Source organism: Schistocerca serialis, chromosome 4 (assembly GCF_023864345.2).
Source record: "Schistocerca serialis cubense isolate TAMUIC-IGC-003099 chromosome 4, iqSchSeri2.2, whole genome shotgun sequence".
Lineage (NCBI taxonomy): Eukaryota > Metazoa > Arthropoda > Insecta > Orthoptera > Acrididae > Schistocerca > Schistocerca serialis.
The window spans coordinates 971,990,521-972,008,286 of NC_064641.1; the positions used below are offsets into that span (position 1 = coordinate 971,990,521).

General features: G+C 40.2%; 1 protein-coding gene across 4 annotated transcripts in view; it reads left to right on the forward strand.

Moving 5' to 3' along the window:
* LOC126473633 (uncharacterized) overlaps positions 1–14,160 on the forward strand; it is a 128,517-nt gene extending 114,357 nt beyond the window's left edge. For 2 of the 4 annotated variants that reach the window (XM_050100816.1, XM_050100815.1), the window contains exon 8: positions 13,193–14,160. In XM_050100816.1, the coding sequence (XP_049956773.1) occupies positions 13,193–13,430 (238 nt within the window). In that variant the 3' untranslated portion in view covers positions 13,431–14,160. Of the gene's footprint in view, positions 1–11,935; positions 12,070–13,192 lie in introns of all 4 variants that reach the window. The other 2 variants (XM_050100817.1, XM_050100818.1) reach the window with 2 other exon arrangements.
* The last annotated feature ends 3,606 nt before the right edge of the window (positions 14,161–17,766 follow it).

Below are 17,766 nucleotides of genomic sequence, written 5' to 3' on the forward strand. Positions count from 1 at the left end.
ATTACAACAGCTGCTGTTCTCCTATTTGGTATCACAGTTGCATGGCAGTCTGTATTCTGTGGAGTTATGTGCTCGTTCTCACGGCCAGGAAATCTAGAAAAAATGGGGGAACTTTTTCATCTGGAAAAGTCCAGAAATTTGTTATAATTTTGGGAATTTTTCATTGTTTTAATTTTCAGATCAATTTTTGTAGTTTTGACTGATAAAAACTGATATTCTAACAAATAATTTTACTGTAGCCCACTCCTGCAGAATAATACTGCAGCAGTAAAACATAAACCAGAGAATAACACCAAAGCAAAAGTTAAGACTGTGAAAACTTTGTAAGAACAAATTGCTTTCGATGAGAGTGACATCACAGGTGTTTACATTTCTAACAAGCCGTGGGAAAATATTGTGAATGGTTATTTGAGAAGCACTGCTTTCAAAGTAAATTTCCTTTTACACAAGACATGTGAGAATATGTGATGAATTAATTAAATTGTGAAGTGTTTCACTGTCATTCGAAACTTAAACATTTTGAGAGCCAGCCACTTTAAAAACGACCAGCCATTTATGCCATTATTTAAAATTTTAATGGTGCGTTTGTGTTTAACACATGCTAAAAAGAGACCAAGCTTCAAGGTTAGTTTTTCATATTTATTTCAGTTCTTTCGTAGATTACAGATTATGCAAAAACAATGGCAGAAGTATGATTATCCTTTAGAAAACGAAAAAAAAAAAAAAATTGAAGGATGAGTTCAGCAATTTCACACGTAATTGGATTTCCAATGAAAGGGTCAAAGTTTTCTCACATGTAAGGGGATATGTCGCAGTCGTAGCAATACTTGTTTGCTTCTTTCCTGCTCATTTTACAAGTAAATTGTCTCATCTTCTCCGTACCGTGCTCCGAATATCTGCTGTCTAGGTTGTGTGACACAAGCTATAATTGGTTAACGGAAGTGCATTGTGCAGCACAGTCTAAATTTCACTGCTCCGAAAGCTACTGTGCTGTACGTGCTGGAATTCATATTTATACTTTTGTAATACCAGTATATACAATGTTTATGTTGCCCCACGGCAAAGAGCTTTCCAGAACGCATTGTTTTCTTGCTGGATTTTGTTTCCTAAAATGCTGGAAGTTCTGTGCTGGTGTATAAAACGTTTACCAGTCAAAGAATTGAAAAGTTTTACAGCTTCGAAGGAAAATATACTGGCACTTAACAAGGAAAAATGTACTTTCTCTCAGGGTATAGTACATTTTCACCCAGAAAAAGTGTATTTTTAACAGGGGAAAATCTACGTGGTTTTTTCTTATTTATTTATTTATCCCCCCCCCCAAATTGTCCGCATGTACACCCTGTCGTAAAGAATTTAAATCCAGAAGCTCATTGAAATAATGGTCCTGATGCATCTCCATAGTGCTTTGAGTCATGAAGCAAGTGATGTTCAGTGTGTGTGCGCTGCATCCTGTCACTGCAGTTATAGTATTGAATAACATTACACAACTGCTCTGCACGTGTCGCCCACAATGTAGCTGATGTTAATCAGTTCCTGTCCTCAATGTAGATAATAAAGTTCGTGTTAAAGTACAGTCTGTCTGCAAAGGAATGTCTCGTTTCAGTGGTATATTATAACAGTTTTTTATACAAATATTCAGTTCGACCTAAAATACAATTCTTCCCACACTTTGGGTAATAAGTCCAGAGCAATGGAAGCAACAACAGCCCCTTCAGTTCTGTGTCTCAACTCTGGCAGATCATTAGATAGTGGCACAAAGCAGACAAGATCTTTTACAAAGCCCAAAGGAAAAAAATCACAGGGGTCGAGGCCAGCAGAACAGTGTCCTCGTCATATCAGTTATTAGCACCAGTCCAGCGGTCAAAGGCTTCGATGTTCGACTGTGCTCGTACAAAAACGTGCCGACGGATAGGGGCCCGATGTTGTTGCCGAGTAAAGTTTTCGGGGTCACCTTTTAACTGATGAAAGAGCCGTTCTGGTAACATATCCAGATAAGCTACCCCTGCTATGGTAGCTTCAGCAGAACAAAATAGTCTGAACATTTGACATTGGGACACACCACAGAAAAAGTTTAATTTTGGGATTTCGCATGTACTTCCATTGCGTAGTTCTGTACATCTTAATTGTCACATCGGATAGGTCATCTGCAATCACTTTGTACGGTCCACGGAATTGTGCAGCTAGCTTCTTAGAATGACACCTTCTTACGGTCTCATCAAACAAAAGAAGCATCCTAAATATTCTTCGATTCTCCAACTCTTTGTGTGAGCTTTACTGGTTTCCTTCATTTCTTGTATCCTTTCTCGTGCTACTGGATGTGCTGCTTGCAGCATTCTAGTTGGCTGATATGCATAACAGTTCATTCCTCTGTCTTTATGACTCCTGGAATGTGTACTTGTCTCCCATAAATTTATGCCAACAATGTATAGCCATTGCTACTGTGAAAATATAAGTAATTGGATAGATTAGTTTTCCACATCTTTCATTTTCTAACCTTCTATTTTTTGCAATCCCCATCCCACCTGTACCACATACAGTGCTCTTAGCTTTCCGCATTTATTAGCTCGTGCACGATGTTACAGCAGTATTCTCTGTTTCTCGTATTACTGTATCTACCGTGTTTAAGCTCTCAGATTTTTGAATCTTGTCCACTACAGTCTATAACGGTCAGTCTTTCCGTCTCCTCCTGTCCGGTAAGTCTTCCTCCGACCAGAGGTTCTGCGTGACTCCTCCAAACTCTACTCCTTTTCCTAAACCTTACCAGTCCTCCTCCTTCACCGCTCTCCCTTCCCCTCCGACCCTTCTGCTAGGATAAGGATCCTTCACTGCTCTCCCTCCCCCTTCGACCCTTCTGTTAGGAGAAGGAGCAAGTGGCTCCAAAAGCTTGCAAACTGTAATACCTTTTTCATGTGTGTTCTCCTGCCACCACATGATAAATAAATTTTTTTTCTATCCAGTTACTTGTTTGTTTCAAAAACTGATTACTTTCGTTGATACTTTGCTACTGTGAGGCATATTAAATACAGAAACAGTATACTGTTCCCATATATTCGAAGTACAGTGGTCCTCTCTAACGAAGTGTCATAAATATTCCACCAGTGTCCTACGAGTTCTCTAGAGCACCCCGTTTGTCAGTGAAATGCTGTCGTCACAGTTTTCTGGATCCTTAATAACTTATGTACCCTCTTCTCTGTGTGAACTTATTTCTTTGAGATTTGTAATAGTTCCTAATGTGTTCCTCTTTTCATGTCTTTCCACTAATTATAGTTTTCTATTTGGCCTAAGTTTCTGTGCATCCTCTGATGACTGCCTAACACTAGTTCGACCTTTTCCTCTGTGTCTAGTTCATTTTCTTCACACGTTCTTAATTTTCCCTAACCACTCTGTGTCTTGTTCTTTCGTGCCCTCTACATCGTCTGACCACATTCGGCTCAATGCATCACAATGAGGACGCATGTTATTGTTGCAATGTTGCCCAGCTCCCAGTAATTTTACACGTCATATGTCCACTTTTCTTGTAATTATTTGGTTTAGGAAGCCTAATATGTGCTGTAATAGATGTTACAATATACAGTCTTCGGTTACCTGACATCTTGTCATCTCGATAACAAGCGTGAAAATGCTGCAAGGCTTGAAGCAAACTCAGAGTTTTCTCTCTTACTCCAACTCTGTGCAGACAGTGCACACCACCGTACTCGGAGCGGGTACGAGTCGAGTCGACGCCCGTCCGTGGCAACAGGTGGCTCATGTGCCAGTGACGTCGGAGAGTAACGCAGTCGGCACGCAAATTCCCTGACTCGAGACAGTTCCTAATGTCCCGTCAGAAGGCACCACTCTATGGACGACGTGTCTGCCAGCTTTCTCTCATTCATTTGTCATCGAGGCCACTTGAGTGTGCCATTCCACCATCCACAAAGTTAAGAGTACCGATCTTTTAACATCGGTTGTGATAGTTTTGTTTTTTGACAAATTAGTTTTGAAGGTAGAAATTCGGAGAAATTTTTTTCTCATCAGCATAACTGGAGTTTATAGTTTTTCAGTTGTAAATTGAGCGCAGATTTAATGTAGTGGCATTTGGAAAAATGGCTGGAATATTGCAATTGTAGCTGTTACTGAAGTCCTAATGTTTTTATTTATCACATTTAGAAATATTATCTCTGAGAACCTCGTGTGTATACGTTGTGGCGTTTCGAGGTGATTGAGTGTATCGGTTCTCGATACTGCATTTTTCTGTGCACTGTTGCATATAATACGTTCTGTACAGTGAGAACTAGCTCGTCACACAGTTCCTAGTTTGCAAAGTGTAACCAGTTTTAAACACCGTGCAAAATATTAATACTGGAAATTGACAGTTTAGGACAGCGTTTAAAATGAATATTTGTAAAAATAGTGATTGGTTGTGTGGCTGTGAATTTAAAAATGCATTATTTTGCTTCCCATGCCTGTATGATGTTGAACCCTTGTGGACAAAAGTGAGGGTTACAGACGTAAACCATCTGAGTACCAAAGTGTAAAAGCACGAATCTTCAGCTGCTCAAATACAAAATAGCTGAACAACCGAGTACTGCATCGAGAAGGAAAATTGCCGAGAATGACGTGTCCGAAAGAACAGACGTCACTCATTTGTATAACCGATCTGCCATGATGGGCACTGAAATCACAACCTTCAGTGCAGATGCACATTTACATTCAATCTCCAGCAGGAATCTAAATGTAGTGAGTGTGGACGACACGGGTGGGGGCTGTGGATAGGTACTAGGTGGGAGTGCAGGTCAGCTGAGATAGTCTGTGCATTTGTGATAAACGGTCTGTCCGGGTCACACAGTGGTTAATGCGACTACCTAGTAAGCGGGAGATCCCAGGTTTGAGTCCCAGTTGCGTGCACATTATCCCTCGTCACAACTTATTTTGCACAAAGTCCTGATACGACTGATATCTTAGTACCATCCCCGTATGTTTATTTCTCCTCCCTCCACCGTCAGTTTGCGTAGTAGAAGAAGTTGGGTGTAATAGGTCTGGGCTAAATATATTTCTGTGGTTCCTTCGAATTGGCCTTAAGGGATCATGATAAAACTGAATTGTTATCAAACCCTGACTAATTTTACTTCTGGATTGAATGCAGCATTGAAAGATAATTTGGGTAAGGCAACTGTTTTCAAAGGAACCTTCAAAACTATTCAAAGTGAACTTTTCCAAATTATGTTGGATGTATACCAAGAAGAAATTTTAAAGCAAATAAGGAATCATAATTTTTAGCTGTTATAGCAGATAAAACAAACAGATCAAACATATTTCAGATGGCTGTTGTATACTGTTACGTATTGAGACCCAGAGGTTCTAGAGTTTCCTATCTCCTTGTGAACACGGTGCACAGATGTTCGCTGCGACTTTGCTAGAAGAATTGAATAGGCAAAAAGACTCACCAAAAATTACTTGCACAGACCTGTGATGAGGCATCTGTTATGGCTGTTTCCTCAGGTGGGGTACAAACTGTTGTGTAAAAATTGTCCTAATGCAGAATGTGTACATTGCTATGCTGATGAAGTTAATCTTATAATGAGCAAAGCGGTATCAATCAATTGCAGTATGATTTATTTATTTATTTAGAGTTTTCAGAGAATATGTCCATTCTTTTCATAGAGTGCGCAGTGGACCACTATCCTCGGTGACTTAGTGAGAAAGCATTTCCCTCGATCTTGTCCAGTGGATTTTTCGATCTCAATTCGTAAACGCAGTTCATTACTCCAACAATGTATAAATCACATACTGGAAGGTGATTCTATAAGAAGTGAAACTACAATTTGCCAGGCTCTTCGCCATAAAAATGTTCGTTTCAATCATATCTTAAATTATCAGTGAGCACAGACATTTGCCTGCAGGGGAACAGCAACTGTTATAAATTAAAATTGTAGAGCCGGCACAAGTTGCATGTAATTTTTTATTTATTTTACATGTTTCATTTGTCCAATGCGAGCACTCTCAGAACTTATGTAGCGGGGGCCACACGGTACCCGTTTCAGTTATTGGTTGGAATTTTCTAGTTAAGTTATGCCATTTGTCAGAGTTCTGTTTGGTCAGTTACGGTACGGAGAATCAATGCGTGGTGGCCCATAAGATCATTTCAACATTTAAAATAAATGTTATCGAGATTTGAGAAGTAATTGGTATCACCAGTGGCATTGAATCTGTTGATTACTAATGAATCTACTGATTTATCAGTGAAGAGAATGAAGTTGGAATAGCCTGATGCGAGTAGAAAAGAAAGGCAAAGGTGCTGTGCAACGTGATTGATGTTATAGATCATTGTATTTTTTCACATCATCTTGTAGCTGCTTCATTGTTTTTTCGTGTTAAGTTCCCCTTGTATCTGTTTAAGATATCCTGAAGATACCTTAAAGGAAATGTGTTCATTGTCATCATTTTTGGATAAGCTGAAACTATATTGTTAACTATCTTTTATCTACCTAGCACAAGAATGTAGATCATTATCTGGTGCAGTTAGTCTAGTTGAGTCTGACAACTAACAGCCCAGGGAAGATGTTCACTAAGTAGTCTAAACTGTTGAAGGTAATTCTCACAATTCCCTTGACATCGGTCGAACCAAAAGGCTGCTTTTCAACTTTGAAAATAATAAAATTATTCTTACATAACTCCGAGTGAGGAAAGGTTGATGGCCTCGGCGATGCTTTCCGCCGAAAGAGGTCTCGCGATGCAGATTACAGACTGCCATTGGTGTGTGACTGAAGAGTTTGTCAGTGAAAAATGGAATGGCAAAGTTTCAATACAAGTAAGACAAGTTCGTTAAATGATGAGTGTGTTTCAGTTCTACTAGGAATGTAGCTCATTCAATAGTTTTTCTAGATAGTTGATAAATCATAGCATGCTCTTTGCTACAGATATTTTTCTGTCAGATATATTTCTCACTTTTTTCAGGATCATAACTTGGATTTAAAAAATTGAATTTTCTGGCATTCATACACACGAATTGTCAGGATGTTTAAATCGTAACAAATGTCGGGAAGCGAGGCACCGATAAAAGAATTTTCTTCCTTGTAACCATCTCGTATAAAAATGTAACATTGAAACTTTGGTGCAACACCCAGCTTCAGATACCACTGGCTACCACTGATGTATCAGCATTTGCATTAAGATTTCTGGGTTTATACACAGTGTAAAAAAAATATTCCTCTAGTTCCAACCACCATTTCAGTAATCTCGGCAACAGACCTTCGACACCAAAAGTCCGTGTCAGTGGCTCGTGATCTGTTACTATGGTAAAATCTTCCTAAATGTGTGGTCTGCACTGTTTTGTGGCCATACAATTGCTAAGCACTCTACCTTAGTTTCAGCCTTATCCAACAACCATGGGGCACAGTTGACTGGCAAATCTGAATCTATCTCCCTTCGTGACAGAACTGCTCCGAACAGTTCTGCACTGGTATCTGCAGCACCAGTGTTATGGTTTCTTGAAATCAGGGTAGCTCAGTATGGGAGGATTTACTAATCTCTCAGTTCCTCAAATGCTGCTTGTGGCAGAGATCCCAGTTCAGCGATTATACAATGGATTCACAGTATTAATATTCAGCCACCCCTAAATATCCTTTAAATCCTGTAATGGATTTCAGAACTGTTCTCCGCCTCTTCACATTATGCTCACCTGGCTCCACATCTTTCTTTGTTATTTTGTGTCCTAAGAATATTACCTCTTTCTCAGAAATTCACACAATCTGGTGTAACTTTAACCTAGGTGCCCTTAAACCATCCAATATTTTCCTGCAACTTCTCATCACATTCCTTTACTGAACTACCTTAGCAAGTTACGTCATCCGAGTACATTGAAACACTTTGTCCCATGCAGTCTTGTCAAAGCAACATTCACTAGTCTTTGAAATATACTTGATGCATTCTTTGCCCCATTGGCATCCTTTTGGACTCTTAGTGCTGATAATTTGCAGTGAATGCTGTGTTTTCCTCTATCTGCTGAATCTATTAAAATAGTGGAGAAATACTTGGCTTTCCCCAGTTTGTCCAGTATCTCACTTATGTTGGGGATGGGTAAAGTTTCCCCCACTGAGATTTCATTCTATATTTCCCTATCCCACAGGTGTTCGTGGGTACTTTTCAGGTTCTCTGAACAATTACATCCCCATTAACCATTTTCTCAATTTGCTCCTGTAATACCACCTTTTGTGCTTCCAGTATTCTGTAGGGATGTACCTTTCCTTTGTTGTTTTGGCAATATAGGAAATGCATGCCTTACCATTTATGTGAATGCCAAATTGTCACCTTTTAGATAAAATACCTCACCATATGCCATACAATTCATATCAGTCTTCTTTATCCAACTGACCATTCAGATCATTTCTCTTTGTGCAGTGAGATTTCCTTTTGTGCTCATGCCGTTAATTGCTCCCTGTGTGGCTCATGTTGGTGTCACTTTGTCTTATCAGTTCACCTAAAACTTTCACTGTACTCAGATTCCACTTGGCCTCACTTGTAATTAGTACACTGAAAATATATTTCCCTTGCTCTAATAGTACCATAAATTTGGCTGTATGCACACTTGGCATTTCTTCTTGTTTGGGAATAATCTTTTCTTTTTTTTTTTTTCATTACTGGGATTCAACCCTGTTTCTACACACGTTCTTATGTTTTTCTTTACTATGAGCTACTTTCACATCACTTTCTGATGCCCCACTAGTTTGCCCTATAGGTAACTCATAACATGTCGTCTCACAACTTGCCTTTAATTTGCATTTTTAACTTTTCCTTCACCATTCTGTGATTTACACTTTTTCATCTTATGTCTGTCATGTGGAGCTTACCGTCGTCCATCATTACACACCAGAGTCGAAATGGCAGACAAAACAGTTGACAAAAGGCTGGTAACAGTCCATTGAAGAATGCAAAGACCATTTTGTCAGATGGTGAGGTGATGGTCACTGTTTCTTGGGATTCCCAAGGATTACTTGGAAAAAGGCACAGCCATAGCTGGACCTGTTTATGCTTCATTGTTGCATCATCTGAAACTTGTGTTGGTGGAGAAAAGACCCAAGTTTAACCACAAAAAAGGGTCCTTTCACCAGGATAGTGCACCATCCCACCCATCAGCGATAACAATGGTGAAAATGCATGAATTGGACTTTGAATTGGTTCCTCATCCACCCTATTCACCATACTTAGTCCCAAGTGACTTCACCTTGTTCCCTTACTTGACACTTTGGCTTGCTGGGAAGAAATTTTCATCAAATGAGGAAGTGATAGTTGCAATCAACAAGTATTTTGCAGTGGGATGAAAAAGTTGGTGGATCCCTGGACCAAGTTTATATCCTTCCAAGCAGAATATGTTGAGAAATAAGTTGAGTTATTTACGAAACAAACATTTTTCTCGCTTATTTTAAATGACTTATCAAACCGACTTCATATGTGCCCTGATATCTATTGATAACTGTAACTGACTTCCTAATTTGTAGCAATATTCCACTGCAATTTTGTTTCTTGCTTCAAAATCTATGACTCTTAACATTTGGGCATTTTGTCACAGTAAGATGTGTATTCCTCGTGTAATACACTCTTAGTTTTCCATTTCACTTGTGGGCACAGCCCCTAATTTCTCATTGAATTGGGGTCTAGCCTTTCACATTTTTCACAAATGGTTATCTTTTTAAGTCTGCATTTGTGTGACCTGGTTTGTCACAGTGGTAACAATATTTCTGAGAGCCTTTTGCTTCTTCTGCCTTCACCGTCTACCCTCGTGTCCCTCTTTGACTTTCCACAGTCTCTAGCCATGTGACCCATCTGCACTGAGTGTCATCATCTTCCCTCTGTTACTTAGAGTTTAGACTTCCTTCACTCTCAGGAATAGATCCTTTTTCTTTCACGGAGAGTAGGGCACTTTCCTCTCTCAACACCTCTTCTGCTGTGGTGCCTAACCTAATTTAATCGGCGTGCCTTCGTACAGCTGCCCGAATCCTATCACTCGCCAGGCCCTGCACGGAGCGATCCTGTCCCAGTATCCGCACCAGTCTCGATGCACCTCACGGTTGTGCTGCCCGTGTCACTGGTGACGGCCTCTCTGAATGATTTTTAAACTTCATCTATCCGATTAACCGATGATGCAATTGCTTTCCCTGTGTGTCGTCTGGCCTGACAGGCCTACAAGCATAATAGCCTATGCTGCACTTATCTGTATAATTTTCTTCCCCGATTATATTCACTCGATTCTAGTTATAATTATCCCGGACAGTTAATTTTGCTGTAGCTTTTGCCATAATTTTAGACTTATATTGTGAAGTAGCAATGGTTTGTCATCTGATTGGACTACTTGAAATCCTGCATTCACATTGTCTGTGAAATCCCTAAGTTTGGAGCTCCACTAAATGACTTATTTAGTAATACAAGAATATCCTTCGCACTGATGCCTTTAACATCTGAATTAGTAGCTGAAGCCAGCTTACATTGATACGGTGTTATATGTACAGTCTTAAAACTCTTATGTCATTGCTTCCCTGAAGTGTGCCGATGCTGTAGTTCTGCTGATTTCTTTTGCAGTTCCTTCAAGTATTTCTTCCTCTGATGGTCCCTCCTGCAACTTGCCTGGCCCGGACAAAACCACCGAGAAGTCAGTGTTGGGCTCTGGGGATGGCATCTGCTTCGTTTTACCTGTTCCACATTCCTCATCACCAATCTTCTTACCGTACACAGTGTGAAGGACCAATTCCGATAGTCTTTTGGAGGTGTGGCCCGTGTGGTGCAATCGGGCTGTCGATGACAGTGTGGACTGAAGCCTACTGAGTTATCTGTAATGGAGGACAGGAAGAAAGTCTTGAGGATGCTTAGAACAGGTGATTCTGGAGTGGAGAGGAGAAGTTGTTGGCTTTGTAGGAAGTGAATAAGGGTGCAAACACTAAAGAGGTCGTATGGATAAAAAAGAGAACATTCTTTGGAGAAGATTTTCTGAGTGAAAGAACGTGCTCTGAGGAAGTTCTTTATATCGTATGAACAAAATATTCAGAGCATATTTTCTGATGAGGGAGTTCATTCTCACTATCTCACCACCTGCTCGAATCTGTTCTCCGCATTGTGTTGTCTGCACCGGGCACAGAACGTACTCTTTATCTTGCATTTCGTTCAGCTTGCTGAAATATGCAAACTATTCAGTGTACGAATATGGAACTGTAGCATCACTGTGTTTGGGAAGAGTTGCATAAAATTTCATTTTGTTTTCACTTTTTTGTGCGGCAACAGATTATTAAGAAGATTATGGATGGTTTATGAAAATACATTTTCTGATAATCTTGACAAATTTTCGACATGCAGGGAACTTTTTTTTATTGATGTTAGGTGAACGCATTATGCGAATGAAATTTTAACAATACGTCACATTATCATCTACTCTGGATTGTAAAACGAGTGTGTTCTGACACGTGGTAATCTCGATTAAATGGCACATAATATTCTGTTGGCACGTCAAGTACTTAAGTGGTCATCTTGTGGTTTTGTTATGAGAAACAGTTCACTAGGTTTGTAATAAACCTGTTTTTAATTTTTATGATTTGCCTACTTATTTCTAGCATAGCAAAATGGAACATCTGTGCTGTGCGAAAATATGATGAACATCTGAAAAGGTCAGTGACATATTTGTCTGGTTTGTACCTGGTCTTACCATACACCACTCGGGAAAACTTGGGTCTCGTAAATAGCACAAAAATGTTTTCATTTTTTCTTCATGATATTTGGGAAATAAGTTCACCACCCTAATAATGTTTTTACTGTTAAACCCATATAAACTTACACAGTTACTCTACTCAATATGTCTTCGGGTTACGTATATCTTTCTTTTTCCATCTGAGCAACATAGATTTATTAAATTTACTAAAAAAACTTGGTAAGACTTAATGTCTGCAGAATTTAATCAGCCTGATTTATGTTACAGAGCTCATATCAAAAAGGGGAGAATTTTCTCTGCTCGTGAGAAACTTCGCTGTGTTTATTCGTATGAAATCAGAGAATGTTCTTCATGTTGAGCAAGGTTACCCACTCATTTACTCAAGCTGAGAACACACTCAGGTGAAGTACATACTCACTTTGTTTTATTTGTGTGAACTTGAGAATGTTCTCCAAAATTCATAGAATTGAGTACTTTCCCCATGTTATTTATACAATCCAAGGATTGTGAAATTAAGAACAACAAATTCCAGTAGCTTTATATCTTTGCAAATCATTGCAGCCGCACCTCTCTACCCCCCCCCCCCCACCATGCCATCAATTTCCCCAATTTCTCTCCTACGCCACCACTGTCCCTATCCATCCCACCATGCTGGCACCCCCCCCCTCCCCCTCTCCGTGCATGGTCGCTCCTGCCACACCTCCTTTTTCACTTACCTAAAGATTTTTTTTCTCTGAGTAAATATGAATTTTCATGTACGTTATTAGAATTTTGTAACAATCTCTCTCTCTCTCTCTCTCTCTCTCTCTCTCTCTCTCTCTCTCTCTCTCTTTCTATTTCTATTTGTCTAGACAGTTCCAATTCTCTGTGATCACATGAACCAAAGCATGCCAATTTCTTTTGTCCTGCACTTTCTCCTGTAGGCTTTCCAGGTTGGAGCAGATTACTTCTGTGATGCGATTGATTCATTTCACCTTCTGACGTCCTCTTCTTCTAGTGCCTTTCCTCACCATTAGAGTTTTTTGCAGTGAAACATATCTTCTCATGATGTCTCCAAAGTAGGTCAGGTTTTGTTTTAGCATCAGACCTTCCAGGGAGTGCTCTGGTTTTATTTGCTCTAATGTTAACCTATTCATTCTCTTTGAAGTCCACGGGGCTCTAAGGAGTTTCCTCCAACATCACAACTCAAAGCAGTTTATTCTTCACCATCCGTTCCACATTTGTAATGGTCCAGGTCTCACATCTGTATATAACAACTGGAAAGACTGTAGCCCTTACAATATAGATCTTTGTTGCTAAAATTATATCTCTACACCTTAAAACCTCGTCAAGGTCTTACTTTTTATCAAGCAGCGAGCATCTCTCGATATTGTGGAGACGCTTGCTGCTTGGTAAAAAGGCAGTGTCAAAACTTGATGAGGTTTTAAGAAGTGGAGATATACTTAATACTGTTGTACAAACATTCACAGTACAGAAGGATCTCAGTTTGTCACAGTAACAGCAGTGCTCCCGTTCCTGTCACAGGGAGCTGAGTGTCGAAGGGTGCCGAGGTGACCCCAGAGCCACAGACGGGCTGACCGAGCAGATGCCCAATCTCGTAATCCGCGGCACGGTCCACGCTGAGCTACAGCCTTTCTACTTCGAGGCACTCGAGGATGTAGGGCCCGGCGAAGCAGACGAAGCGGTGGACGACCGTTCGGAGAGCGACGAAGACGGCGACAGTGATAGTAGCGTCGGCGGCAGTGACAGTGAGAGAGGTTGAGAGCACTATATCTGTATGTATAAAAATGATGTGAAATTTATAGGAAAGTACAATTCTCAGTACTTGTCAACATAAGTGGAAACTGTTTTGAAGGAATATAACAAATAATTTTAGAAATGTGTAGAAGAAACAGTAATGTTGTTTGAATACCTGCTGTAATAATCTGCAATAATGTTTGATTCTTGTTGTAACAACAATGGATTCACAATGAAACAAATTTTTTAAATGATAAAATGGCTACACAGATCAGGTAGCAATTCATAAATAGCACTGACAATGTTTTTTTGCAGTAAGTCGAATTTAAAAACTTCTTTGTTTTTATAAACCTGTGAAACAATAATAAATGAGGACTGCTACCTTGTTATTTTAAGTGTTAATTATATTTATCAGGATACTGCTAGATACCATTTTTAAATATTAAATTTCATTTGGAGGAACCACTTTGTGATTAAAATACACGACAGACTCTTTTACGAATGAACCACACATCACTAGTGTAATACTGTACAGCATTTATTATTTGTTACACAAACCAGTTTTTGGCTGATAAGTCACTGTCGGGTATGAAGATAAGTAAGTGGTAAAGTGAAATTGGTTGGATCAAAGATTTTAAAGTAGTGCATCTAAAGAGTATTTCTGTTTCCAGATGTGAAAAAAAATTAATGTTACAAGAAGGAACAAATAAAGGATTATTTCAGTGTAAATGTGGTGTAAGATTATTTAACTTAAATAAAATATGTGAAGCATTATCTGGTGAACTATAGACCATTAAAGTAAAATTTACTTTGTATAACCACAGCTGCGTAATATGAGTATTATATCTTGTCTGTTTGTAATTTAGGATGGATTAAAGATAAGATTATTTTCTTCAGCTGCATGTTTGGACTATGTCACTAAAGAGTAATGTTAAATTATTTTCTTCTACGTACAACCGTTGTAATTTGTGTAACGGCATCCCGTGCACGGGAGAGCAGTTCCCCAGTGTCCCAGGCGGCAGATGCAGCTGAGAAGGGGTCACGTGTGCTCGTGCTCAATGCACAGGGTGATCCTAACTTGTGGCAGTCAGATGTCAGATTTGCCACAGGTTCTGGAAATCGGGGAAATTCCAAACACATCAGGGGAATCTGAACAAACAAAACACTGGAAAAATCTCGTTTTCGTCTCAGTAGATGAAATGGTTTGTTTGCTGAGGTGTCACGCATCGTCGATGGCCAGATGTGGCTGAGTATGTGTGTGCACTTCTTCCCCACTCCCCCCCTCCCCTTCCTACCACTCCCCTCAGCTCGCAGTCAGTGCTGCCACTACTTATTGTCGCCAGCCTAGGAGCTCCCGACAGGAGGCATGAGGAGTGGTTTGTTCGGATCTGATTCTCAGAGACTGTAGACGCAGTGGCCTTAGACAGTGGTCGTGTGTCGAAACAAGGCCCCGGGAGTAGGCAACATTCCATTAGAACTACTGACAGCCTTGGGAGAGCCAGTCCTGACAAAACTCTACCATCTGGTGAGCAAGATGTATGAGACAGGTGAAATTCCCTCAGACTTCAAGAAGAATATAATAATTCCAATCCCAAAGAAAGCAGGTGTTGACAGATGTGAAAATTACCGAATTAATAAGTCACAGCTGCAAAATACTAACACCAATTATTTACAGACGAATGCAAAAACTGGTAGAAGCCGACCTTGTAAAAGATCAGTTTGGATATTGGAACACGGCTTATCTTAGAAGAAAGATTAAGAAAAGGCAAACCTACGTTTCTAGCATTTGTAGACTTAGAGAAAACTTTTAACAATGTTGACTGGAATACTCTCTTTTAAATTCTGAAGGTGGCAGGGGTAAAATACAGGGAGCGAAAGACTATTTACAATTTGTACAGAAACCAGATGGCAGTTATAAGAGTCGAGGGGCATGAAAGAGAAGCAGTGGTTGGGAAGGGAGTGAGACAGGATTGTAGCCTCTCCCCAATGTTATTCAATCTGTATATTGAGCAAGCAGTAAAGGAAACAAAAGAAATGTTCAGAGTAGGTATTAAAATCCATGGAGAAGAAATAAAAACTTTGAGGTTCCCTGATGACATTGTAATTCTGTCAGAGACAGCAAAGGACTTGGAAGAGCAGTTGAACGGAATGGACAGTGTCTTGAAAGGACGGTATAAGATGAACATCAACAAAAGCAAAACAAGGATAATGGAATGTAGTCGAATTAAGTCGGGTGATGCTGAGGGAATTAGATTAGAAAATGAGACGCTTAAAGTAGTAAATGAGTTTTGCTATTTGGGGAGCAGAATAACTAATGATAGTCGAAGTAGAGAGGATATAAAATGTAGACTGACAATGGCAATGTAAGCGTTTCTGAAGCAGAGAAATTTGTTAACATCGAGTATAGATTTAAGTGTCAGGAAGTCGTTTCTGAAAGTATTCGTATGGATTGTAGCCATGTATGGAAGTGAAACGTGGACGATAAGTAGTTTAGACAAAAAGAGAATAGAAGCTTTTCAAATGTGGTGCTACAGAAGAATGCTGAAGATTAGACGGGTAGATCACATAACCAATGAGGAGGTATTGAATAGGATTGGGGAGAAGAGGAGCATGTGGCACAACTTGACAAGAAGAAGGGACTGGTTGGTAGGACATGTTCTGAGGCATCAAGGGATCACAAATTTAGCATTGGAGGGCAGCGTGGAGGGTAAAAATGGTAGAGGGAGACCAAGAGATGAATACACTAAGCAGATTCAGAAGGATGTAGGTTGCAGTAGGTATTGGAAGATGAAGAAGCTTGCACAGGATAGAGTAGCATGCAGAGCTGCATCAAACCAGTCTCACGACTGAAGACCACAACAACAACATGTGTGCACTTGTTGTGTCTATGTGATTGTTTGAATGTGTGTGTGTGTGTGTGTGTGTGCGCTCTTGTTTTCTGACAAAAGCTACGGCTGAACATTTAGTTGTGAGAGGACAATTGTCTTTTATACGTCCTGTCGGTGCCTCGGCAATCATCTTTACAGTGAGTTGCTACCTATCCTCATCATTATCGATTCTCAGAGTAATCGAACAAATTACCTGTCGTGCAGATCGATCGCCCCAGTCTCATTTCGTCGACACGCTGTCTGCGGTTCGTGAATAGCTGGATTTGTGTGGGTACCTGTAATGGGTGAGGCTCGCCGACCTGAAGCCGCTCGGTCCCCCCTGGTGTGCGAGCCCTGCTCGTCAGATCTACTCCCACCGACCCGCCCGCAGGCCGGTCAACTCCTGTGCGTGGTTTAAACGCAGCGAATTTTCACGGTTTATCCGTGGACCGGGACTGCGGTGCTCTTCGGCGGGCCAGAGGCCACGGGCGATGGATTTCAGGAATTGCAACTGTCTCACCACAAGCACATTGTACAGTGTCGCGTTTTATAGACGTTTTATTTATTCTAGTACATTTTTGCACTTCAAAAGTAGGTAACATATTAGAAAGTACGGACAATGAGAAGAAGAAAATTGTGTCAGTCGCTGGTAGTTTGTATGCCACTTACTCATGTATTTTTCGAAATACCTGTAAAATAATAGATATAACGCAGTGGCTAATAATTGACAATAACGAACGTAGTAGAACCGACATTGTATTGGTGGTCACCTACTGTGCTGATTTACACAATTCTTCCCCTTCTTATACACTTCTTTTGAGAGGCCTACTTTTTTCTGAGGTTATTTCCAAAGTCAGTGAACCTATTTTAAATCTGTCTTGCGACTCTGAGGAAATGCGTACTTTTGTCACCGAATGTGTTTCATTTCATTGAAATGAAATAATATTGTGGTCTTAATGAGACACACGTACCGTGTGGCTTGCTTTCTCCATCTAAAAACAGTTCATTACAAAATATATTAATGTTAGTACTTAAGATTTTTGCTCACACTGGGAAACGCCATCTGCTTGCAAGCTTTTTTAGATATTTCCTCGTTTACACTATTATTTCTTGTACCACTGTGGCAATGACGGGTTGTTGACTTAAGTTTTAACTTACCCTCGATACCTCAAAATTTGTCAGGGAAAAATGCTAAAACTTGTGTGGAAATCGGGGAAATATCAGGGAATTTCACTTGGGGAAACTTGTGGCAACCCTGGTTGTGGTTGGCCAGAAACTAGACTAGTATGTCTGCCCTCACGTTCCCACGCACTCGGACATCGGGCCACTGTCACACGTGACTGACCGGCAAATCTCTGTACTGCACGACTCGACTAGCCGGCCGGCAGTTTCTTTCAAACTTTGTCACGTGCTGATAGCGCTGTCTCACAGGATCTGTGTCCTCCTCAGAGATTACTCGACTTCTGACACTGTTTATGCCCCTTATATATCCTT